Raw genomic sequence first — 26,700 nt, forward strand, 5'->3', positions numbered from 1 at the left:
ATATGTAAAATAGATAGCCAACGAGAATTTGCTGTATGGCTCAGGAAACTCAAATAGGGGCTCTGTATCAACCTAAAGGGGTGGGGTGGGGAGGGAGATGGGAGGGAGGTTCAAAAGGGAGGGGATATACATATACTTATGACTGATTCATGTTGAGGTTTGACAGAAAACAATGAGGTTTTGTAAAGCAATTATCCTTCAATAAAAAAATAAATTTAAAAAAGAACTTATGGAAGGATGCTTATTCTACCTTATCAAGATTGTTTCCTGCTGTATTAACAAATGGTTGTATTTGTGACCCTATTCCTTGCTGCAACCTGCCTCCATACCTGTTTCAGATTCTTCCTACCTTTCTTTTCTTTTGCTTTTCCCCATAATGTTTATTTTCTAAAATGCTGTATAATTTTGTTCATGACTTCTTGTCTGCTCAATCTCTCTGTTAGGGAAAGCACACTGACTGAAATCGCCCACCTTGGCCAGGCACCATAGTAACCATTTGCATGAGTTATTTCATGACAGGAGGAGGTCCTAGTAAAGAACAGGAACTAATAAGCCACCACCAACCAGAAGAGTTTGGGAAAGGTCAAAAGGAAACACCACATGTCCGATCATCTCCCAGAATCCTTTTCCCTGGTATCCATCTTGGCTGAGCAACGTATGCACCACCAGGAAGGACTCTTGAGTCAGAATAATTGGCCAAAGATAACCTGGAAAGTAATCCCCCATCACCATAATGCCTGAGACTGTGAGCCATGTGGCAGATCAGTTCTCCTGGGTTCCCTTACCCTACTGCTCTCTGGGGGGCTGAAGGATGGGGTCAGGGTACTTTTTCCAATAAAGTCTCTTGCTTTGTCAGCATGTGTGTCTCCTTGGGCATATCATTTCCGAGTGTTAGACAAGAGCCCTCTTTGGGGCCCTGGAGGGGGTTTCCTTCCTCCAACACCTCCTTCCCCAACCCCTGACCCAGAAAAAAGTTCTCCAGAGCAATGATCTCTGTTTTGCTCACCAAGATAGGGCTTATCTCCAACAGGTGCTCAATATACTTGTTGAAAGACTTAAGAGAAAATAGGTTTGCTCTTGTCAGTTGTCTACTTGCCTTACTATCATTTACAAAGATGCAGAGCTACAGGATACTATCCTGGCAAAACGGTTTCCTCTCGGAAGAACCAGGAACCCACGACCCAGCGGCCCAGGAAGCACCAGCACTAGCTCAGAATACGTCTGGGCATGGGACAGACTCAGCCCGGCCTCTCCCGGCAGACAGTTAGGAAGAACTACACTTCCCAGAATCCTTGGGCACTGGTGCGGACTACATTTCCCAGAGGGGATAGCGATAGCCCCTGAGGGTCCCGGACCTGCGTGGGTTTTGCCGCTGGCGTGAAAGGCCTCCCGGCGTGAGGTCGACCCAGGCAGCACCTCGGACAAGTCCCTACCTGAAGCAGCTGTCTGGCCGTGGCAGTTCCGGAGCATACCACTTGCTGCCCGCGGAACCCCCGGAGGCCTGGGCGAGGTGAGCTGCGGAGGGTCGGCGGGATGCAGGAGGGAGGACCGGGCCTCGGGAGGATGCTGCGTCGGGGCGCGGGGCAGAGGCCCAAGAGGCGAGATCAGGTTCTTCGTGGGTGCCGGCGGGCCGTGGGCGGGGCACCACCGCCTCTGTTTTCTTGGCGCCACCGCCTCCCACAGATGTGCCCTGAACGCCACAAGTCGGGCACTTCCTCCCCATTCGCCGGGTTCTGCCACCCTGCTGCTTTCTCCCGACCTGTTCCCAGCGTGCTGCCTGCCCGGCTCCTGGGGCGTTTTAATTTGCTCCGGGCCGGCCGTGAATGAGAAGATTATTTCCTCCCCCTCACATCGCCACTACCCTCCTCAGTGAAAGGCTTGTTTTGCGTGAGAAGTGAGTCACTGGTTTCCCCCAGTGGCAGAATCAGGACTGGAATCCCGGTCTTTGGTTGTCTGTGCCTCCTCCCTCAAGCCTGCTCCCCGCTTTAGGAGAGCTGATGTGTTCCCTTCCGGAAGCAGGTTTTCTAGAAAAATCTGGAAATTGTTTCCTTAACAGGAGGGGGAGGAGTTGGGTGGGAAGACTTGGATGGAGAAAAGTTGTCACGTGCATGCAGGGAGGTTAAAGCATGTGCTCTGGAGCCAGCTGTGGTTGGAATCCTGGTACCACCCTCCTTTGGCTGTGTGGACTGGGGTAAGTTGCTCCCACTCTGCCCTCAGTTTCCTGATCTATAAAATGGGGGGGGGGGGGGCTGACAGTGCCAACTGTGCTCAATGATGCAGGTAGCGCCTGACACTTGGTGAGGCTCAAGGAGCTGCTACTACCGCTGATAGAGTCCTAGGACCTTTTCCTCTGAGTCAGGGAGAGAGCTGGGCCTGGAACAGGATGACCCAACCCTTTTCTCTGGTGCTGTCTGTTCCGAGGTCCTGACTTCCTTCTCTGAGGGCACATACTATCCATTCTCAGGGAATGTAAAGGTTTCAGAGCTGCTGATTCTGAGGGGTGGAAAGAGAAAGGGCTTCCTCCTGGCTCCCTTCTTCTTCTCTCAGATCTGACTTACAGAGACTTCACCCATCCTCAAGGGAAACTGCTCAGAAAGAGGATATGGCTGCCGAACAGAGGGAAACAAGGTCTCAGGTGAGTTCATTGCCCTCTCAAGTCTTACAGACAAATAGATTTGTTTTTTTATCTGCAAACTGGAGTTCTCCACCTAATACCATCTTCACCAGGATTTGGAGCCCATATCCTTTTCTCTTTGAAGAGCTGGCCCACAGAGGTGGATGGTGGATTCCATAGGGAATGTTCACTTCCAACCTTGCAATCCATATCTAGTGTTTCTCTTTTGTTTTCCTGGTAGACACTCTTTTATTCGTTAATCTCAGCTCACCATGTGATTACTAATTAGACAGGTAAGATGCCACACGTCTTGTGTCACTTGAGGTCAGAACAAAGAAACGTGCACACTTGGCAGAGTTGCTTTCTGGCCTGGCCCCTTTGCTCATTCCTGTCTCTCTCCCTGCCCTTGGCCAGAACGCTTTTCTTTTTCTTTCCACCCCTGAGAATCCTCATGCTATCTTTCCCAGGTTTTTCCCAATCCATAGTTGTTTGGTTTTTTTTCTCCCTTTTAACTTTCTGGATCATGTATCTCGCTTCTATCACTCTCTTGAAAGCTGATCTTGACCTACTATTTTGATCTTCATTCTGTGAAAATGACGGTGGGGCCCCCATCCAGGTTAACCATGTTAGAGGGAACACAAATGGAGAGGTCTCTTGACTTCAAGAGCAGGGAGAAGACTCCTCAGGAAGTGGCAGGGAGGATTTTGTGGGATATCAGTAGTGGAGAGTCAAGGTATACAGGGTATACAATTAGAAGTGGGGCTCTCAAGCCAGACACCCAGGTTTGAACCCATATCTTCTGTTGCCATTTATAGGCCTTAGGTATCTGCATCTCTCTCTGCCTCAGTTTCCTCAGCTGTAGAATGAGAATAACAACCATGCCTACCTCATAGGGTAGATGAGAGGATCACATGAAATTACAGCATGAAAAGTGTTTTAATCAGGGCTGGGCACCAGTTGTAGTAGCTGAACAGTATCATTGTAGTCCATGATACTATTACTGTTGGTAGATAGAAATTACTGTACAGTGTTTTTCAGACCCAGAAAACACTGTCAATTTTTACTTATTTTCGTCTAACAATAATATTGATAGTTAATGTTGCTAGGGAATATCCCAAGGGCTTTACCTTTGTTCTCACTCTCATAACAGTGCAGCAGTTATTACCCCATTTTACATATGAGGGAACTGAGGCTCAAAGAAGTCAAGTGACCTGAAATCAAACCCAGCTATGTCTGGCCTCTCATTTTATGCTGGTTATTGTCCAGCCGTTCCTCTGGTGCATTTCTCAGAATGCAGAGTAGGCCCAGACCCTGTGTTACTGGAGCTTTTTGCTATGTGATGTTGCATGTCATTTGAAGCCAATGATTCAAATGGTGATTGATCTTCTGAGGCAATGGCTAGGACCTGCCTCTGATTATTTGAGCTGCTTGGTTTTCACGTTCCATTCCAACAAAGTCAAGCTGCTCTCTTGCCCAGAATCTTCTCCGTCCCTATATAACATTCTTCCCTAACCTCACCTGCTGCATGGACTTGTATGTAAAACTCAGTGACGGGATGTTTTAGGATCAGAGAGAGAATATACCAAGTGCTGTGTTAAAAGGAGACTAGTTATCATCCTGTCTCTGCCGTTAATAAAGTATGTGACTTGGAATCCTAACTGCCCTGGATCTTGTGTTTCTCGTCTCTAAAATAAGGATTAATAGAAATGATGTGTGGTCATATTCAGCTACACATTTTCTTTTATTGTTCAAATTCGTGCACTTTTCTTGTCTGTTAGATTGTAAATTTTTTGACAGCATAGATCATTTCTTGTATTCCTCACCAATATTAATTTAATGCCTCATCTTACCATAAAAATATTGCATAATTGTGGCAAAAAACTTTACAGAGAATAAAATATGCACATATACATGTGTATATGTATATATGCTTGTATATGTACATAGATGTGTGTATGTGTGTGTATTTGTGTATATATTTTTTCCATATATGCAAAAAAAAACCCCACCATCTGGAGATAACTGCTGTGAGCCATTTGTTATGTATCTCTCAGCATCATTTTCTATGTACATATTTAATTTTTTTTAAAAAATGGGAACAAACTATACATACTGATACATAACCTGCTTTTTGTACTTAACATTATCATGAATGTCTTTTTAAGTCAACATTGTTGACTTATACCATCAGTTTTAATGATTGCATAGTACTTTATATTGATGTGATAATAGGTAACATCTGAACCTTTAATATAACCTTGGTACGGTTTTAAGTACATTGTATGCAGTATTTCAATTATTTACTAATTATTTGGTAGATGTTGAGAGGCCTTTTACAGAGTGGTTAAGAATGGAGCCTTAGCCATGCACCTGAAATTGGAATCCCAGCACTGCCACTGATCGGCTTTATGATTTTAGACAGATGTCTTCCCCTCTCTGTGAGTTCTCCTGCGTAAAATGAGGATACTAAGAGTACCTTCTTCTCAATGTTGTCATGAAGATAAAATAAAAGATTTACACTAAAGGTTAATATAAAGCTGTAAGAATAGTACTTGGCCTAAAGAAAGCATTCAGTAAATGATAGCTATTTTAATTGCCACTGTTGTCCTCAGGCTTCAGAGAGCACACAGATAATGCCTTAAATTATTTAACCCAGCCTCTGTCAAAGATTACTTAGGTTGTTTCCATTTCTTTGCTCTTACTAACACCGTAATAAATGTCCTTGTGTGTGCATTTTTTTGCACAGTTCATTATCAAACAAATATAGTAATTAAGAGAGTTAAAGAGTATAAACATTTAAAGAACAGCATGTATACTATCTATGGTGAAACAGATCACCAGCCCAGGTGGGATGCATGAGACAAGTGCTCCAGCCTGGTGCACTGGGAAGACCCAGAGGAATCGGGTGGAGAGGGAGGTGGGAGGGGGGATCGGGATGGGGAATACGTGTAAATTTATGGCTGATTCATATCAGTGTATGACAAAACCCACTGAAATGTTGTGAAGTAATTAGCTTCCAACTAATAAAAAAAAAAAAAAAAGAGTATAAACATTTTAAAGCTCTTAATATGTTTTACTGAATTGCCTTAAGAAAGATTATTCTAATGAAAATTCCTACTAATGGCCTTAATACCTCCAAACATCTCTGTGGTTAACACAGGGTATGGTTCAGACTTCATGCTACTCAGTATATAATTGTCACAAATCAAGTGTTCATTAAACAAGTGACTTGAACCTTTCAGAATCTAGAATAAGATAAAAGCATTTCATGGTAGCCTGACTACTTCGCATTGCTGCTGCCTTCACCCTGTGTGATGGGTGGTCCTGGGTGAGCTAGGATACTTGTCTCTACAGGTGTCAGTGACATTCGAAGATGTGGCTGTGCTCTTTACACGGGATGAGTGGAGAAAGCTGGCTCCTTCTCAGAGAAACTTGTACCAAGATGTGATGCTGGAGAACTATAGTAACCTTGTCTCATTGGGTAAGGAAATTTCCTCTGATCAGAAATTGGGATAACTCAGCACCCAATTCCCTGGATAAAAGCCATGGATCATCAAAATTTCAGCTGAATTTTGCCTTAGCACTGTACAAATTGGATTGCCAAAAATCTGAAAAATTTTTCTTCTTCATAAGCATGGATGCCTCGTGCCTCATGGATAGGACAGTCTACAGAATTGCACATTAGAAATTCCCTCATTAAAAAAAAAAAAGTTCAGGCCATAGTTCAGGCCATTCCCACTATGATGTGTTTGCTCTTTTCTAAGCAGAGAGCATCCTTTAGCCCCATTATTTGACCCACCATTTGCCTTTCCCAGTTTTCTTTTCCAACCAGATGAACACCATATAATCCGTATTTTTAAAGGGAGCTAGATAGTGTTTTCTCATTTTAAACAAGCTACCTGTTACATAATCCTTTCCATAGATACCTGTTTATAGATATTAGTCTGGACATTTCACATATTTCTTTTTCTAGAGAAAGCTAATGGTACCCTATTTCAGGGCTGCATGTTCATTGTGTTTCCCTCACGTGTAACTAATTATTCCATTGGTAGGTTCTACAAGTCCCTTGCTTTTTCCCTAACCCACCCCTTTACATCATAGGGGCATAGCTTGAGCACCCCACAGAAGCTCTTTATATCATCCTCTAAGTTTCCACTCAGAACCAGTTACCTCTTTGTGTCAAGACTGAGTTTGTTGTTGTTTTTATTTTTTTGTCTTTTTTTTTTTTTCTGTGAGCAGGACTCCCATTTTCCAAACCTGAAGTGATCTCCCTGTTGCAGCAAGGAGAAGATCCCTGGAAAGTAGAGAAAGAAGGCCCTGAAGGTTCCTCTCTAGGTGAGTGAGTGGGGAATCTCTGCAAGCAGCAGTCTGGTAAACAAGTGGACGTGTGACTTGGAGATGTTGGTCAGTGAATTTTCTCCAGGTTCTCAGTCCTCAAGAAATGATGGAGAAGGAATGCTAAAGCCCCCAGTCACAAGCATCCTCTTTTTCTCTTAGAATTACTTCACAGGAGAAATCTTTCAGGATCTTTTTTCTTATTCTTTCCTGTTTCAGAGGAGGACTACATTTTCATGTATTCATTCAGCAGATTTAGTGTATTTAAGGAACTGTAGCTGTTTCATTCTGACTAAAGGCCAGGGTTATAGGAAAGGAAAGAGATGAGAAAGGAAATAGATTGGAAAGCTGGGTGGGGGCCACACTATGGGTACTTTGGCACAGTTTCTTGAAGATGAGAACTGTCTCTGGTTGACTGGAAATAATTTAAGAAGCTTTTGATAGTTTTATTTATTTGGGTATCACTTTTTGGCTGGGCTGGGTCTTTGCTGCTGTGGGTTGCTGTCTAACTGCGGTGCTCGGGCTTCTCACTGTGGTGGCTTCTCTTGTTGTGGCTCCCGGGCTCTGGAGCACAGGCTCAGTAGTTGGGGCTCACGGGACAAGTTTCTCCTTGGCCTGTGGGATCATCCTGGATCAGGGATTGAACCTGTGTCTCCTGCATTGGCAGGCTGATTCTTTACCGCTGAGCCACCAGAGAAGCCCCAATTCAAGAATTTAAGCTGAAGAATTATATGGTCCTTGATATTTTGGAAAAGTTGGTCTGAGTCTGAGACACTTTAAACGTCCTGAGGCAGGTCGCTGTGTTGGCACACAGCACCACAGTTAGAAAGAAGGAGTACTGGTGTGGGCTGAGCTCCAAGGCCTGTGAGAAACTAAAGCAAGTTACAGAGCACGATTATAACATGTCACCATTTACATGTACAGAAATTTACATGGTGTTTGTCTACATGCATGCATGTGAAAGTAGCTCAGTCATGTCCAGCTCTTTGTGACCCCATAGATATACAATCCATGGGATTCTCCAGGCCAGAATACTGCAGTTCCCTTCTCCAAGGGATCTTCCCAACCCATGGATCGAACCCAGGTCTCCCACATTGCAGGATTCTTTATACCAGCTGAGCCACCAGGAAAGCCCCTGGTGTTATACATGTTTGTCTACATGTGCTTAAGTGCTTAAAAAAAGGTCAGGGGACACTAGTTACATGTGGATTGGGATCAAGAATGGGCATGATGAAAGGAGACTTATTTACATTTAATTTTATTAGAATTTTCACAAAATATATTCATGAAGTCCTTAATTATGTAATTTGAATTTAATAAGAATAGTCACTTTGAAAACATTGTTGGGCTTAGATTTGAATTGAGAAAAAAATTGAGGTGGGAACCTTCTAGAGATTATTGCATAATGTAGGCAAGACATTACCTGGAAGAAGGCATGTGCAGTGGGTTCAGGAGAGAAGAGGAGGCCCCCTTTGTTAAGGGTATGTGATGAGTTCAGTGTGAGGTGGGTCTCACTTGAGATGTGAATGAAATGTGGGTAGAGGTCAGCAGTGGACAGTTATAGAAGGATTAGGGGGTTGGAACTCAGCAGGGAGGTCAGGGAGCCACCAGTGTGAAGGAAGCACTTGAAGCCTTGAGCTGAGCAGATGAGGGGATGGAGGAGAGGTCAGAGTTCCAGGAAACCTCAATGTTCACGAGGTGGGTTAAGAAGGAAGATTCTGTGACTGAACCAGAGAAGTGGTCACCAGAGGAGAGAAATGGCAGAGGCGGCTGTCATGAAAATTGGGGACTGACAGCTGTTGAACTGGGGAGGCTCGGGCTCTGGGAGAACCAAGTCGAAACCCTCATCCACCGCTTTCCTGTCCCCTGATAAACGGCAGTGCAACCTTGGACAGAAGGACGCAGGTCCTGCCCTGGCAGAGCTCAGCTGAGGGGAAGACTAAGTGCACACAGGAGTGTGGAATGACAGATTCTGGTGGGGATTTTGGGGGAAGAGCCACAGGAGCTGTGAGAATGTGGATCAGGAGAGGCAGTGTGGGCAATGCTTCCCAAAGAAGGATCCTGGGATGTGAGAAGCGTTCAGAAGGGTGTGTGTGAGTCCAGAGAAAGGGAGCTGCTGTGTAAAGGTTGGAGCAGGGAGAAAGGGGGAGGGACCAGATCCCGCTGAGCCGGGAGCCCTATCACGGGACCTGGTCTGTGCCTGAGAGCTGGTCACGGCCTCTGAGGAGTTGAAGTAGCCTGGCCCACAGGCTCAGGCTTATATCCTGCAAGGATCAGCTTGCAACCAGCCTGGAGCCACCTGGCGTAGATGTGGTAGGACTTGTCAGGTTGTCATCAGGTCCCGATGAGTCAGTGGACCCATCAAGATGTGGAATTGGGGGCCAGCAGACGGGCTATGAGACAGGCTGTCTCGATTGCTAAGGTGCCCACACCCGTAGGAGAGTGCTTTCTTCCCCGTCCAAGGTGAGATCTTTTGAGGTTGGAACCACACTCGTCTCTCTTTATGACTGTCAATTGGGAGAAATATACTAATTTTGTGGGAACAGCTGAAGATGACCACAAAATAAACAGAGAACTCAGGCAGTAGGGAACCGGTAGAAAGTTAGGAGAGGCGTCAGTCCCACTGTCAGCTGTGGGCTGAGCCTGGCGTGAAAGATCAGAGGAAGAGAAGGAGGAATTGTTACCCTTCCCTTCACCTTAGCAGCCTCTGATCCACGAGGAGCCCTTTCTGAGTTAAGCTTTGGTTGGATTGAATTGAATGAAAGTACAACTGTCCAGAGCTTTGCAGAGAGATTTTGGAGCCAGAAAATAAAGTCTGTCACTATTTCTATTGTTTCCCATCTATTTGCCATGAAGTGATGGGACCAGATGCCATGATCTCAGGTTTTTGATGTTGAGTTTTAAACCAGCTTTTTCACTCTCCTCTATAACCTTCATCAAGAGGCTCTTTAGTTCCTCTTCACTTTCTGCCATAAGGGTGGTATCATCTGCATATCTGAGGTTATTGATATTTCTCCTGGCAACCTTGTTTCCAGTTTGTGCTTCATCCAGCCCAGCATTATGCATTATGTACTCTGCATATATGTTAAATAAGCAGGGTGACAATATACAGCCTTGATATACTTTCTCAATTTGAAACCAATCCATTGTTCCATGTCTGGTTCTAACTGTTGCTTCTTGACCTGGAAACAGGTTTCTCAGGAGGCAGGTCAGGTGGTCTGGTATTCCCATCTCTTGAAGAGTTTTCCACAGTTTGTTGGGATCCACACAAAGTCCTTAGTATAGTCAATGAAACATGTTTCTCTGAAATTCTCTTGCTTTTTCTGTGATCCAACAGATGTTGGCAATTTGATTTCTGGTTCCTCTGCCTCAGATAAGTTTATTTGCATCATATTTTAGATTCCACATGTAAGTGATATAATCTGGTATTTGACTTTCTCTTTCTGACTTACTTGACTTAGTATGATAATCGCTAGGTCCATTCCTGTTGCTGCAAATGGCATTATTTCATTCTTTTTAATGGCCGAGTAGTATTCCCTTGTGTGTATATGCCATATCTTCGTTATCCTTTCATCTTTTGATGAACATTTAGGTTGTTTCTATGTCTTGGCTATTGTAAATGGTGCTGCTGTGATCTTTTGGGTGTGTGTATCTTTTCGAATTACAGTTTTTTCCAGACATATGCCAAGGAGTGGGATTGCTGGATCATATGGCAACTCTGTTTTTAGTTGTTTTGGGGAACTTCCATGCTGTTTTCCGTAGTGGCAGCACCAATTTATATTTCCACCAGCAGTATAGGAGGGTTCCCTTACCTCCACACCCTTTGCAGCATTCTTCCTTCTTTTTTAATCACCTCATCATGTGTTACTTTCTCTCAGAGTCCTTACCACTGCAAAATAGTAAGTATTTTTTAATAATCTGCTCTTTCTCTGAATTATAAACTCCCTTGTTCTGGGTTGTCTGTTTCATTTGTACCTATTTCCCCAGTGCCTAAAATAGTGCCTGGTCCAAGTCAGTTTCCAGTTAATGAATGCATGAATGGCTTGCTTAGCCTAGTAGTGATGGAGACAGAAAGAAGGAAACCAGTTTCAGAGATATTTAGGAGATAAATGCAGCAGGAATTAAAGATGGATTCAATACGGAAGATAAGGGATGCTGAGTTGTCAAGGTTGCCTGCTTGTCTTGTGACTTGTTTAGGGATGGACAATGATATCATTCACTGAGATAGTGGTACTAGGAGATCAGATTTGGGGGACTGATACCAATTTGAGTTTTTACTTTAGAGGGAATTTTGCTTTTTTAAAAAAAAAAAACTTTCATTTTAAAATAATTGTAGATTCACATAAGAAGTATTGAAACTTTTTGGCCAACCCAGTAGCACAGCAAGATCCCACTGGTCCTTCACCCAGTTCCAGAACTATAATAGAAGGTTGCAAATAAGATATTGATACAGTAAAGATATGGAAGAATTCCTTCTGCCCCCATATGGATCCTACCTGTTACCCATTTTTAGACACACCCACTTTCCTCTGATTCCTTGTCCCTGTTTCTCACCTCCCCTTGTTCTTTCTCTTTTGTAACTCCTAGTCCATTTCTACAATTGTGTCATTTCAAGAATGTCATTTAAATGATCATACAGTATGTTACATTTTAGGATTTTTCTTTGCACTCAGCATAATTCTCTGGGAAATTTTTAAAGTAGTTTCTTGTATCAATATTTCATTCCTTTTGATTGCTGAATAGTTTTTGTAAAGTACACATACCACAGTTATACAACCATTCACTTGTTGAAGGACATAGATTGTCTCCAGTTTTTGACAATTACAACAAACATGGCTAAAAACATTTGTGTACAGGTTTTTGTACAAAAGAAAATTTTCATGTCTCTGATGAATGCCCAGGAGTATAATTGCTGGGTCATGTTGTAGTTGCATGTTTAGGTTTTGAAAACACAAACAAATTGTTTTCCAGAGTGGCTTTACCAATTGATATTCTACCAGCAATGCAGCAGCAGCATATGAATGATTCAGTTTCTACATATCCTTGCCAACATTTTGTGTTGTTGCTACTCTTATTTTAGCCATTCTGATAGGTATATACGGGGTTTCCCTGGTGGCTCAGATGGTTAAAAAAATCTGCCTGCAATGCAGGAGACCCAATTATACCTATAATTTAACTTGCATCTGTGCAAGTTCTAATGACATTGCACATATTTTTTGTGTGCTTTTTTGATATCTGTATATCTTCTTTGGTGAAATGTCTGTTTGTATCTTTTGTCCATTTTCTAATTGTATTGCTTGGTTTTTTGCTGTTGAAAGTTTTTTAATACATTCTGGATCATAGTCATTTGATGAATATGTGCTTTGCAAATATTTTCTCCTAGTCTTTAGTTTCCTTTCATCCTCTTAACTGTGTCTCTTGAAGAATGAAAGTTTTAATTTTGATGAGCTCCAGTTTATCAGTGCTCCCTTTTATGAATTGTCCTTTCATTGTCAAGTCTAAGAACTCTTTACCTATCCTTAGATCTTATAGATTTTCTTCTGTGTTTTTTTCTACAAGTTCTGTAGTTTTACACTGAACGTTTATTTCTGTGATTCTTTTGGGTTAATTTTTGTATTAGATATAGGATTCAGTCAAGATTGATCATTTTTGCTGGTGGACAGTCAGTTGTCCCAGCATTATTTGTTGAATAAGCTATCTTCTTCCACTCAGTTCTTTTACACCTTTGTCCAAAAGCAGTTGAGCACATTTGTGACTTTATTTCTAGGTGTTCTCTGCTGTTCCACTGATCTGTGTGTCTTTCCCTCTACCTGCATCACAAAGTTTTGATTACTGTAGCTATATATAGGCTTTAATATTGGGTAGGTTGATTATTCCTAGTTTATTCTTCCTTTTAGAAGTTGCTTTATGTATTCTAGTTTCTTTGCTTTTCCATGTAAATTTTAGAATAATCATATTTATATCTACATGCAGAGATATTGTAGTAAACCAAGTAAATTTTGAGACAATTGAGGTCTTTACTAGGCTGAATCTTCCAATCTGTGAATATGGTTTATCTTACCATATATTTAGTTCTATTTTGTTTTTGTTTTTGGCCATGCCACATGATTTGTGAGATCTTAGTTCCCCAACCAGAGATTGAACCCTGGCCCTTGGGCCCTCAGCAGTGAACGTGCTGAGTCCTAACCACGGACCCAGCACGGAATTCCCCATTTAGCTCTTATTTAATTTCTTTCATCAATGTTTCATAGTTTTCATAATACAAGTCTTATACATGTTTTGTTACATTTACACTTAAGTGTTTTTGAGTAATTATAAATGGTATTGTAAATATAAGTTCAGTGCCCATATGTCCATAGTATGTAGATATAATACTGATTTTTGTATGTTTGTCTTTTTCCTGTGACCTTCCTAAACATCTTACAGTTTTAGAAAATGTTTTGTAGATTCTGAGGAATTTTCTTTGTACTGTTATCTACAAATAGGGATAGTTTTATTTCTTCCTTTCCAGTTTGTATACCTTTTATATCACTTTTTTACCATATTGTATTAAGTAGACTTTCAGTACTATACCGATTATAAGTGATGAGAATGACATGGTTGCCTTGTTCCAGATCTTAGGTATAAAGCATTCAGTTCAGTTCAGTTCAGTTGCTCAGTCATGTCTGACTCTTTGCGACCCCATGAATCGCAGCATGCCAGGCCTCCCTGTCCATCACCAACTCCCGGAGTTTACTCACACTCATGTCCATCGAGTCGGTGATGCCATCCAGCCATCTCATCGTCTGTCGTCCCCTTCTCCTCCTGCCGCCAATCCCTCCCAGCATCAGGGTCTTTTCCAATGAGTCAACTCTTCGCATGAGGTGGCCAAAGTATTGGAGCTTCAGCTTCAGCATCAGTCCTTCCAGTGAACACCCAGGACTGATCTCCTTTAGGATGGACTGGTTGGATCTCCTTGCAGTCCAAGGGACTCTCAAGAGTCTTCTCCAACACCACAGTTCAAAAGCATCAATTCTTTGGCACTCAGCTTTCTTCACAGTCCAACTCTCACATCCATACATGACCACTGGAAAAACCATAGCCTTGACTAGATGGACCATTGTTGGCAAAGTAATGTCTCTGCTTTTTAATATGCTGTCTAGGTTGATCATAACTTTCCTTCCAAGGAGTAAGTGCCTTTTAATTTCATGGCTGCAGTCAGCATCTGCAGTGATTTTGGAGCCCCCAAAAATAAAGTCAGCCATTGTTTTCACTGTTTCCCATCTATTTGCCGTGAAGTGATGGGACCAGATGCCTTGATCTTAGTTTTCTGAATGTTGAGCTTTAAACCAACTTTTTCTCTCTTCTCTCTCACTTTCATCAAGAGGCTTTCTAGTTCATCTCTTTCTGCCATAAGGGTGGTGTCATCTGCATATCTGAGGTTATTAATATTTCTCCCAGCAATCTTGATTCATCCAGCCCAGCGTTTCTCATGATGTACTCTGCATATAAGTTAAATAAACAGGGTGACAATATACAGCGTTGACATACTCCTTTTCCTATTTGGAACCAGTCTCTTCCATGTCCAGTTCTCACTGTTGCTTCCTGACCTCCATACAGGTTTCTCAAGAGGCAGGTCAGGTGGTCTGGTATTCCCATCTCTTTCAGAATTTTCCACAGTTTATTGTGATCCACGTAGTTAAAGGCTTTGACATAGGGAAATTAAATGCTTCCTGTATATAAGATGCTACTAGTAAATAGTGTTAATTTCATTGGCTGTAAGATGTTTTGCTTTTTGTTGCCTTTTTTTTTAATGCCCTTTGAGAAATGCGTTTGGAAATATTTTCAGATGAGATGATATGTTTGGGAGTTGCCTTAGCCCATCTGATGGAGGAGGAGTGAAGCTTATATATGAAATGTTGGTGGTTTTTGAAGCATTGTACAATTCTCTCTACTTTCATATATATTGAAATTTTTCCATAATAAAAAGTTTTTAAAATTGACATTGCCAAGACCATTGTCTAGACCAGCATTTCTTTTTTCAGTAAGACAGAGGGTGTTCACAAATGTGCAGTACTACACCCATGTATAATTATACTGTTATGTTTAATTCCCAGCATACCGATTTTAATTCTCTCAGTCCTCTGGTTCACAAGAAGTCTTGTGAAAGTGCCAATTAAAGTCACATTTTTGTTAAGATATAACTTTGAATCTGACTGATTATTGGATAAATCAGGGGAATGCTTTAGAAAATAAGGCCAAAAACCTATTTGGGGTTAAAAAAAAAAGATACTGATTCTCTGTATAATAGGCTCCAGTTTCATCCATCTCATTAGAACTGATTCAAATGAATTGTTTTGAGAGAACAGCATCGAAACATGTATATTATCTATAGTGAAACAGATCACCAGCCCAGGTTGGATGCATGAGACAAGTGCTCGGGCCTGGTGCACTGGGAAGACTCAGAGGGATCGGGTAGAGAGGGAGGTGGGAGGGGGGATCGGGATGGGGAATACATGTAAATCCATGGCTGATTCATGTCAATGTATGACAAAACCCACTACAATATTGTAAAGTAATTAGCCTCCAACTAATAAAAATAAATGGAAAAAAACAAAACAAAACAAAACAAAAGATACTGATTCTGCCTTCAACCCTCATGTTTATCCCTTCATATAATATTGAGGAAAGTTTTGTTAAATCTCCTGCCAACCCAGAAAAATCTCTCCAAAAGACGGAAAACATTGTCACTATTGAATAAGCATTAAACTAGACTGCATAGGTGACCTGCTGATGAAATCACAACAACAGAAAAAAAAAACCCACCCTTTTTTAATGTAGCTGAGAATTACATATTCTTGAGAATACATGTTCTTGAGGTTAATTGTCATTTGTCTTCATCCTGGTGACTCAGATGGTAAAGAACCTGCCTGTAATGTGGAAGACCTGGGCTTGATCCCTGGGTTAGGAAGATCCCTGGAGAAGGGAATGGCAACTCCCTCCAGTAATTTTGCCTGGAAAATTCCATGGACAAAGGAGCCTGGCAGGCTACAGTCCATGGGTCACAAAGAGTCGACTTGACTGAGCGACTAACACTTTTACTTTCCAGGGGACTGACGACAACACAGCTATACGTTCTTTTGTATTTATCCTAAATTCACCAGGCAGTTGGGCTATCTGTCCTAGTGATAAGAAAACTTCTAGTATCCTATGATGAGCAGATAGTGCCAGTTTGGAACTAGGCACTAGGCTAAACTTTAACAAGGACAGGAAGATAGTATCACTATATTTCTTGATGTTTATATTTCAAAGAGATGGTTCCCAAGCTCTCAAGAATTTTTAGTGCTGGTTTGTAATGCTAACAGAGGCTTTACAAGTTTAAATACATATCAAAGGCATAAAAGGCATAGAGGAATGATTTACAAATAAAAGTTTTCTCAAAGAATATGCCAAGAAAAAGGGTGGGAAAGCATGTATCTTTCCATTTTGACAAAAGGGAAGATTCAGTTTTTAAATTTCCACTAGCAAACTACTAATCCCCTAAAATCCTAGGAAACTGTAACTATTGCCTGAACATCTTTCCTGCCTGTATCCTCCACTATCTAAGGATAGTTTGGATACTATTTAAAGCACACATTTGCTTCTGTTTCTATCTTTTGTTTTCCTTGTAGAAGTGATCACAATTTGCTGTGATTGCACATTGAATTAATTTGTTTCTCATGTCAAACTAGGCTCCTGGAGGAAACAAAACATTTCTTTTCATTACTGGATCCCTAGTGTCTTACAGAGCAGGAGTCCCGGTAGCAGGAGGTGAGTGGTAAGCTGCATGACAGGAGGTGAGCAGCAGGAGAGCGAGGGAAGTTTCATCTGTATTTATAACAGCTCCCCATCGCTCGCATTTACCACCTGAGCTCTTAACTCCTGTCAGATCAGCAGTGGCTTTAGATACTCATAATAGTGTGAATGCTACTGTGAACTGTACATGCAAGGGATCTAGTTTACTCAGTCTTTATGAGAATCTAATGCTTGATCTGATGTGGAACTGAGGTGTTGATGCTTTTGCTGGGGGGGGTGCAAATTCAGATTATCCTTGGCAGAGAGGTTTGACTGCACAGAGACCATAATAAATCAATTGCTTGAAGACTGATATAAAAACCCTGTCAGTGAGTGGCAAGTGACAACTAAGATGTATCTGGTGGCAGGCTTTATAGTGGCAAGTGAATTGATGTACTTGAATTGTACAGCTGCATCTAGTGGCAGGCTTTAAATCAAAATCTTATACTTATTTTAGGCCATGCATGGCCTGTCCATTATTTTATTTATCACTTCTATCCACACCTCTTTCCCTCATTGCACACTTGTCTCAGTCACAGTTTTGATAAACCCATAAAGTAACCCTTGCCAAAATGAGTGAAAAACAAACATCACTGGAGAGCTTCTTTGAAAAGGGGGAAAGACACAATAATGAGACAGCAGAAGGCTCTAACACTGCCAACAAAAATAAAGCTGCATTTAAAAGAAAATGGGGCTTCCCTGGTGATCCAGTGGTTAAGAATTCACCTTACAATGCAGGGGACACTGGTTTGATCCCTGGTCCAGGATGATCCCACATGCTGTAGGGCAACTAAACCTCTGCACCACAACTGCTGAGCCTGTGCTCCAGGACTGAAGAGCTGCAACTGCTGAAGCCCTTGCATTACAGAGCCTATGTTCTGCAACAAGAGAAGCCTCTGCAATGAGAAGCCTGCAGTCTCCACAACTAGAGAAAGCCTGCACACAGCCACAAAGACCCATTTATATAGAATACCAGGAGTCCAACTTAAAGTACAGGTTTATTGAAATAGGTGAGTCACATTCTCTAAGCCCACTTTGTATAATATGTGATGACTGGCTATCCAACAAAGTTTCGAAACCTTCAAAACTGCTTTACCACAGGAAGACCAAGCACCCTGCAATAAAATGCAAGTCTCTGGAGTTTTTCAAAAGGAAAAAAAAAGTGAATATGAAGAACAGAAGAAATTACTGAAGGCCACCACTTCATGAAATGTGTCTGCACTGAGAGCATCATTCTTAGGGCTAACTGCATTGCCAAAGGTAAGAAGTCCTTTACTATTGGTGAAGAGTTGATCCTGTCTGCTGCTAAAGTTCATTTGTCATGAACTTTTAGGAGAGGTCGCAGTTAAAAGGTGGCATGTGTTCCTCTTTCGGCTAGCCCTGTAACTAGACGAATGGATGAAACAGCAGAGGATGTTGAGGCACAATTGTTAGGATTAATGAGTCACTGTGGTTCGCAATCCAGGTTGATGAATCTACCAATGTTGACAACAGGGCAACAGTGCTTGTTTTTGTGCAATCTGTTTTTCAGGAGGATATGTTATGTGCACTTTGGTTGGCAACCAACATCACAGCTGCAGAACTATTCAAGAATGATTTCATATCAGGAAAACAGAATTGGTCATTTTGTGTCTGTATATGCATGGACAGAGTGGCTGCCATGACTGAGCTCTTAACTCCTGTCAGATCAGCAGTGGCATGAGATTCTCATAATAGTGTGAGTGCTACTGTGAGCTGTACACGCAAGGGATCTAGGTTGCTCATTCTTTATGAGAATCTAATGCTTATGCTCATTCTTTATGAGAATCTAATGATGTGGAACTGAGGTGTTGATGCTATTGCTGGGAGGGGGTGGTGCAAATACAGATTATCCTTAGCACAGAGGTTTGACTGCACAGAGACCATAATAATGGTCTTTAGACCGTTATTACATGGTCAGAAAGCCACTAAATGGCTTTCTGGTTTCATTCAGTTCAGTTCAGTCGGTCAGTCGTGTCTACCTCTTTGCGACCCCATGGACTGCAGCACACCAGGCTTCCCTGTCCATCACCAACTCCTGGAGCTTGCTCAAACTCATGTTCATCGAGTCAGTGATGCCATCCAACCATTCATCCTCTGTCGTCCCCTTCTCCTCCTGCCTTCAGTCTTTCCCAGTATCAGTGTCTTTTCTAGTGAGTCAGTTCTTCACATCAGGTGGCCAAAGCATTGGAGTTTCAGGTTCGGCAACAGTCCTTCCAATGAACATTCAAGACTGATTTCCTTTAGGACTGACTGGTTTGATCTCCTTGCAGTCCAAGGGACTCTCAAGAGTCTTCTCCAACACCACAGTTCAAAAGCATCAGTTATTCAGCACTCAACTTTCTTTATAGTCCAACTCTCACATCCATACATGACTACTGGAAAATCCATAGCTTTGACTAGACGGACCTTTGTTGGCAAAGTAATGTACTTGGGTCAAAGAGGTCACTTCTGAATGTGAGTCTATGCACTGTGTTATTCATAGAGAAATGCTGGCTAGCTGGAAAATACCTCCTTGACAACGTTTTGCAGAGTGTGATTAAAATTATCAACCACATTAAGTACGTGCCTTTAACTCATGTCTGCACAGCTCTGTGAGATGGATGCAGAGCACACATGTCCTCTCTTGTACACAGAAGTGAGATGCTTTCTAAAGGTAGATCACTGGCCAGAGTGATCTGGCCAGTTTTTGAGTTATGAGAGACATTTCAGAGATTTTTTTTTTAGAATAATGGTCACCACTAGCAGCATATCTCAGTGACACAGAATAGGGTCACAAAATTTCCTTCATTGTGTGACATATTCAACCTGCTCAACAGACTCCATCTGTCTGTTTAGGGGAGAATGACAGTGTGTTTAGTTTGGCATGTAAAGTGGCTACATTCAAAGCCAAACTGGAATGATGGGGGTGGCAAGTGAACATTGGAATTTTTGATATTTCAAGCATTAGCAGAGATTTTGAAAGAGACTGAGTCAGAGCTTTCTTTCTCCTAGCTGGTGTATGATCACCAATGCAGTTCAGAAGGGTTCCAGTTTCTCCATATCCTTGCCAACATTTGTTACTTTCCGTTTCTCTCTATATATGATTAAAACACACACACACACACACGTATGTTTGTTAGCCATAATAACAAATGTGAAATAGAATATTGTGGTTTGGATTTTTATTTCCTAACATGTTGAGCATCTTTTCATGTGCTTATTAGAGTCCACTGGTATACCTTCTATAGAGAAATGTATGTTCAAGTCCTTTGTGCATTTTTTAATTAAATTGTTTTTTTCTTATTGTTGAGTTATAGGAATACTTAATATATTTTGGATATTAACCCTTTATCAGATACATAATTAGAAAATTTTTTCCTAGTCTTACCTTTATATTCTGCTGATGTCATCTTTGACGTACAGAAGATTTTATTTGTTTATTTTGGCCACACTGCTCAGCTTGTGGAGTCTTAGTTCCCCAACCAGGGATTGAACCCAGGCCCCAGTAGTGAGCATGCCAAGTCCTAACCACTGGACTGCCAGGAATTCTCCAAGAAGCTTTTAATCTTGATGAAATACAATTATTTGTCTATTTTTTCCTTTGTTTCCTATGTTTTTGGTATTCTATTCCAGAAATCAGTGGTAAATCCTAAGTCATGAGGCTTTTGTCCTATATTTTCTTCTAAGAATTTTATAGTTTTCGGTCTTATATTTAAGTCATATATTCATTTTGAGTTAAATTTTGTGTATGGTGTTACACACATGAAGGGTCCAACTTCATGTTTTTTTTTTTTTGCACCTGCATATCCAATTTTCCCAGCACTATTTGTTGAAAAGACTATCTTTTCCCCATTGAATGGTCTTGGCACCCTTGTCGAAAATCACCCTCATATGCGAAGGTTTGTTTTCAGACTTCCTATTCTGTTCCATTGGTCTATATGTACCTTTATGCCGGTACCATGATGCTTCCATACTGTAACTTTGTATAAGTTTTGAAATTGGGAAGTATGAGTATTCCAACTTTGTTCCTCTTTTTCAAAATTATTTTGACTTTACAGGGTCTCTTGAGATTTCATATAAATTTTAACCTGAGTTTTTCTATTTCTGCCCCAAAATGGCATTGGAATTTTCATGGGGCTTGCATTTAATCTCTAGATCACTTTGGGTAGTATTGACATCTTATCAATATTAAATCTTATAATCTATAAATATTTGATGTTTTTCCATTTACCTTCGTCTTCTTTATACAGTGTTTGTAGTTTTCAGTGTATTAATCTTTTACTTCCTTTGAGTTAATTCCTAAGTATTTTATTCTTTTTAATGCTATAGTAAATAAAATCTTTTTCTCTATTTCCATTTTGACTTGTTAATTGTTAGAATATAAAAACAACTGATTTTGTGTAGATTTTTTTATCCTGCCACTTTGCTGAGTTTGTGTATTCTATCAGTTCTTTTGTTGAATCTTTAGATTTTCTGTATATAAGATCATGTCATCTGTTGCAAACTATTATATAGAGTGGACAAACAACAAAGTCCTACTGTAAAACACAAGGAACTATGTTCAATATCCTGTGGTAAACCATAAGTAATGGAAAAGAATATGAAAAAAAAATGTATATATTGGGTTGGCCAAAAAGGTCATTTGGGTTTTTCCATAAGATGTTACAGAAATGTTTGAACGAACTTTTTGGTCAACCCAATTTATGTATGTGCTGTGTGCTTAGTTGCTGTTGTGTCCGACTCCACAACCCCATGGACTGTAGCCTGCCAGATTCCTCTGACCATGGGGATTCTCCAGGCAAGAATACTGGAGTGGGTTGCCATGCCCTCCTCCAGGGGATCTTCCCAACCCAGGAATCAAACCTAGGTCTCCCGCATTATAGGCAGATTCTTTATCATCTGATAACTGAATTATGGTGGTACAGCAGAAATTAACACACCATTATATGTCAGCTGTACTTCAATAAGATAAATTTTGAAAAAGACCATGTCCTCTGTGACTAAGATCATTTTACTTATTCCTTTCCAGTTTAGATACTCTATTTTTCTTGCCTGATTGTTCTGGCTGGAAATTCCAATACTGGGTTGAAGTGGTAAAAGTGGGCATCCTTATCTTGTTCCTGATCTCAGAGGAAAAGATTACAGTCTTTTTCCATTGAATATGACGTTAATTGTGTGTTCTTTAAGGATAGTGTTTATTGTGTTGGGGTAGTTTCCCTCTAGTCCCAGTTTTGTTCTTTAATGAAAAGGTGTTGAATTTTGAGTTTTGTTAGGTGCACTTTTCTACATCACTTGAGATGACTGTGTTGTTTTGTGTCTTCATTCTGTTAATGTGATATGTTGCTTTAGTTGGTTTTCATATGTTAAATCATTCTTGCATGCCAGGGATAAATTTCATTTGGTCATGGCATATAATCATTTTAATGTGCTGGATTCTCTTTTCTAGTACTTTATTGAGGATTTTAAAATCAATATATGTAACGAATATTGGTCTTTAGCTTTCTTTTCTTGTAGGGTTTTTGTCTGATTTTATTATCAGGGCAATGCTGGCTTCATAGAATAAGTTAGAAAGTATTGCTGCCTCTTTTGGTTTTTTGGAAGCATTTCAGAAGGAGTGGTGTTAGTTCTTTAATGTTTGGTAGGCAGTAAAGCCATCTGGTAAGAGCTGTTTTTTGTAATTATTATTTTTATTGGGAGGTGTTGATTACTGACTCAGTTGCTTTTCAAGATATATATCTGTTCAGATTTTCTACTTCATAATTCAGTTTGGGTAGGTTTTTTGTTTCTATGAATTTGTCCATATTTTCTAGGCTCTCCAGTTTTTTGCCATACAATTATCCATAGTTTTTCCTTATAATCCTTTTTATTTTAATCTGTGGTAATGTCACCACTCACATTTCTGATTTTAGTAATGTGTGTCTTTTCCCTTTTATTCTTAGTCTCACTAAAGGTTTATCAATTTTCTAGGTATTTTCAGATAACTGATTTTGGATTTCTTGATTTTTCTCTATTGTTTTTCTATTTTATGTGGCTAGGCTCTTACCTTTATTATTTCCTTCCTTCTGCTAGCTTTGGGTTGAGTTTGTTTTTTCTGGTTCCTTAAGTAGTAAATTATGTTTTTAAGTACTTCTTTAAATTTTCTTCCTAGCACTGTTTTCACTATACCCCATAAGTTTTAGTAAGTTGTGTTTTCATTTTCATTCATGTATAAACATTTTCTAATTTCTCCCTGATTAGACATGGTATAAAGGGGGAAAATATTAACCTACTCTCTCCTCTTGCAAGAAATTAACAGAAAGTAAAAGAAAATATAATTTTTACTTTTATTATAGAAAAGTTTAAACATATATGAAAGTAGAGAAAATAATATAAGGAATTCCTGTGTGTCTATCACCCAGTTCCAACATTTATTAACTTACTGTCATTTTTATTTCATCCATACCATTGGTTCTCTACCAGGGGTGATTTTATCATTTCAGTGCTTCAGTGTCTTGAAATATTTTTGAGTGTTACAACTTGAGAGAGGATAGGAGTGGTGAAAAGAGTAGGTACTATTGCACAGGCCATCACTGAAAAACAAAGAATTATCCAGCGTAAAATGTCAGCTGAAGTTGAGAAATCCTGCAGGATTTAAAATATCTATCTATCTATACACACACACACACACACATGCAATTTAATACCTTTATATTTTTGTAATATTTAATCATTTTATCCATGAATAAGAGAGGTTTTGCTATTGGTTCAGGTATACTTTAATGACATTCAAGACTGTTTTAAATTTTTCTTCATATAAGTTTTTCATATTTCTTGTGAATTTATTTCCCTAAATTTTTTGTATAAATGAAGGTTATTGATTTTAGTATGTTAATTTTATATCCTGCTATGTCACTGATCAAGTTTTATCATTGATTCTCTGAGGTTTAATTTTAGATGTAGCATTAATAGCATCAGCAAATAGAAGTAGTTTAATTTTCTCTTTACTCATCCTTATGCCTCTTTATACACAAAGCCAAAAGACTTTGCTTGTATACTTGTATTGGTTAATACATCTAGTACCATGTTGAATAGAAGTGAAGGTAGTTGACATCCTTGCCTTGTTCTTGATCATGGTGGAAATGTCTCTAGAGTTTCTTCATTAAATAAGATACTGACTTTAGGACTAAAGTGTATGTACTTTATCTTGTTGAGGAAGTATCCTTCAATTCCTGTTTTCTTGCATGTGTTTATTATTAATGGCGCTGAATTTTTTTAAGGCTTTCTCCTTGTCTCTAGATATACTCAGTTTTTTCCCTTAAATACATATTATGGTATACTATGGTAAGTGGTATAATAAGGGGAATAGATTGGTGGGGCTCAGAGTCAGGAAAGGGTGACAGACAAGCTAACATTGGAACTGATTCTGAAGGCTACAGAGAAGTTTGACATGTAGGAAAAGTAGGGAAGATATTCAAGATTAGAAATAATTACAGAAATGAGAATGATGTCATGGAGATAATTTATGAGCCTGTCTTATGCTTTGGGTGCTAGACTGCATTTCCCAGTTCATACTTCTCTGATCCCTTCTCTCCATTCTCCTGGTCATGCATACATGCTCACCTTCTTTAAATGAGGATCCCTTATTTTACTCACCCTAATACATCATCTCTTATTCATTATTGTTTTATATATACAGTGTTACTTTCCTATTTTTTCCTCTTCCTAGTTTTTTTATCCAGAAAGTGAGTCCTTATTTAGATATCATTAATATTTATTCCTTCTATACATTTAGTCTCAGCTAATCATGTGAATCATTGGCACTTCCTTTTTTTATTTTTTTCAGAATGTAAGAGCAGTAAAACCACAAAGGCAACTCAAACTCAAGACTCATCATTTTCGGGGCTAATAAGGAAAACACTCAAAAAGGATGAACCATGGAATTTCATATCAGAAAACCCCTGCATATATGAAGACAGAATAAAGAAACAGAAGGACAAAAGTGAAAGTTTACAAATAATTTCAGTCACCCATACAAAAATCCTCACTGCAGAAAGAAGCCATAAAAATAATGACTTTGGCCAAAATTTCAGCCTGAAATCAGTGTTTGTTAAGCAACAGAGGAGTGCTAGAGAAAAAACACCCTCAAAATATGAAATACAAAGGAATAGCTTCAGGCAGGATTCAAATGTACTTAACCAGTCGAAAATAAAGACAGCAGAAAAACGCCATAAATGTAACATATGTGAAAAAGCCTTCATTCACAAGTCATCCCTTCGTAAACATCAGAAAAACCATTCTGGAGAGAAATTATTTCAATGTGATGAATGTTTGAAAGCCTTCAGCCAAAGTTCAGCTCTTATTCAACATCAAAGAACTCATACTGGAGAGAAACCCTATATATGTAAAGAGTGTGGGAAAGCCTTCAGCCATAGTGCGTCCCTTTATAAACACGTAAAAATACATACTGTGGAAAAATCCTACAAATGTAAAGAATGTGGTAAATCCTTTGGCAGAAGGTCTGCCCTTTTTATACATCAAAAAATTCATGCTCAAGACAATCCCCACAAATATAACCCAGGAAGGAAGGCAGCCACTTGCAACCTTCCTGGATGTCAGAGAATTCATTCAAGAAAGAAGTCCTATTTATGTAACGAATGTGGCAACACCTTTAAGTCTAGTTCATCCCTTCGTTACCACCAGAGAATTCACACAGGAGAGAAACCTTTTAAATGTGGTGAATGTGGGAGAGCCTTCAGTCAGAGTGCATCTCTCATTCAACATGAAAGAATTCACACCGGAGAAAAGCCTTACAGATGTAATGAATGTGAAAAAGGTTTCACTTCTATTTCACGACTTAATAGGCATAGAATAATTCATACTGGAGAGAAGTTGTATAATTGTAATGAGTGTGGTAAAGCCTTAAGTTCCCACTCAACACTCATTATTCATCAGCGAATTCATACTGGAGAGAAACCATGTAAATGTAAAGTGTGTGGGAAAGCCTTCAGACAAAGTTCTGCTCTCATTCAACATCAGAGAATGCACACTGGAGAAAGACCCTATAAATGTAATGAGTGTGGGAAAACATTCAGGTGTAATTCATCCCTTAGTAATCATCACAGAATTCACACAGGAGAGAAACCATATCGATGTCTGGAATGTGGGATATCTTTTGGGCAAAGTGCAGCTCTTCTTCAACATCAAAGGATTCATACAGGAGAAAAACCCTTTGTGTGTATTACCTGTGGGAAAACTTTTAGGCAGAGCTCATCACTTATTGCACATCAAAGAATTCATACTGGAGAGAAACCCTATGAATGTAATGCATGCGGGAAACTCTTCAGCCAGAGGTCATCCCTTACGAACCATTATAAAATTCACATTGAAGAGGACCCCTTCAAAGTAGATTTGCATGTGTGAAACCCTTAAACCAAAGGTCATTAGAATAAAATTGATCTCACATATCTGTGGGTTCTACATCTACTGGTTCAAATAACTGCAAATTTAAAATACTAAAAAAATAGTTTTCAGAAATATCCAAAAGCAAAATTTGAATTTGCCACACACTGGCAACTATTTTCATAAGCATTTGCACTGTATTAGGTATTTCAAGTAATTTAGAGATGATTTAAACTTTATAAGAGGATGTGCATAGGTTACATGCAAATTCTATGCCATTTTACATAAGGGACTTGATCATCTTCAGATTTTGGTATCTGTTTGGGGGAGGGGGGTCCTGGAATCAGTCCACTACAGATAGTGTGGGACAACTGTATACACACTTGAGAATGACTTAGTAAATGTAATGAATACGATAAAGCTTCAATTTTAATCTAGTCCTTATCAGTTATTTAATTTTAAGGAAAAGCTTTGACTGTGTAATAAATATGTGGACTACTTTAATACCTGTCAGTCACTTTTTAAAATATCCTGAGACAAATAAATCACAATTCAAAATA

At 39.9% G+C, this 26,700-nt stretch overlaps 1 protein-coding gene across 3 annotated transcripts; it reads left to right on the forward strand.

Moving 5' to 3' along the window:
• Positions 1-1,313: 1,313 nt before the first annotated feature.
• On the forward strand, positions 1,314-26,700 carry ZNF93 (zinc finger protein 93). Of its 3 annotated transcripts, none has more exons than XM_061149701.1 (6): positions 1,314-1,510; positions 2,057-2,191; positions 2,548-2,635; positions 5,969-6,095; positions 6,854-6,949; positions 24,585-26,700. In XM_061149701.1, the coding sequence occupies exons 2-6, from the start codon at positions 2,127-2,129 to the stop codon at positions 26,159-26,161; spliced, it is 1,953 nt and encodes a 650-aa protein (XP_061005684.1). In that variant the 5' UTR covers positions 1,314-1,510; positions 2,057-2,126; the 3' UTR covers positions 26,162-26,700. The 3 variants fall into 3 exon arrangements, with proteins under 3 accessions (XP_061005684.1, XP_061005685.1, XP_061005687.1); XM_061149702.1 differs by having other exon boundaries at positions 2,115-2,191; XM_061149704.1 differs by lacking the exon at positions 2,057-2,191 and having other exon boundaries at positions 1,315-1,510.

The sequence above is a fragment of the Dama dama genome, chromosome 9 (genome assembly GCF_033118175.1).
Source record: "Dama dama isolate Ldn47 chromosome 9, ASM3311817v1, whole genome shotgun sequence".
Taxonomy (NCBI): Eukaryota; Metazoa; Chordata; class Mammalia; order Artiodactyla; family Cervidae; genus Dama; species Dama dama.

What these genes read in the sequence shown, in the direction of transcription:
- ZNF93 (XM_061149701.1), top strand. Translation starts at nt 2,127, where the DNA reads ATGTGCTCTGGAGCCAGCTGTGGTTGGAATCCTGGTACCACCCTCCTT. An exon ending in AGAGGGAAACAAGGTCTCAG is followed by an intron (nt 2,636 to 5,968) that starts GTGAGTTCATTG and finishes TTGTCTCTACAG; the next exon opens with GTGTCAGTGACATTCGAAGA. An exon ending in CCCTGAAGGTTCCTCTCTAG is followed by an intron (nt 6,950 to 24,584) that starts GTGAGTGAGTGG and finishes TATTTTTTTCAG; the next exon opens with AATGTAAGAGCAGTAAAACC.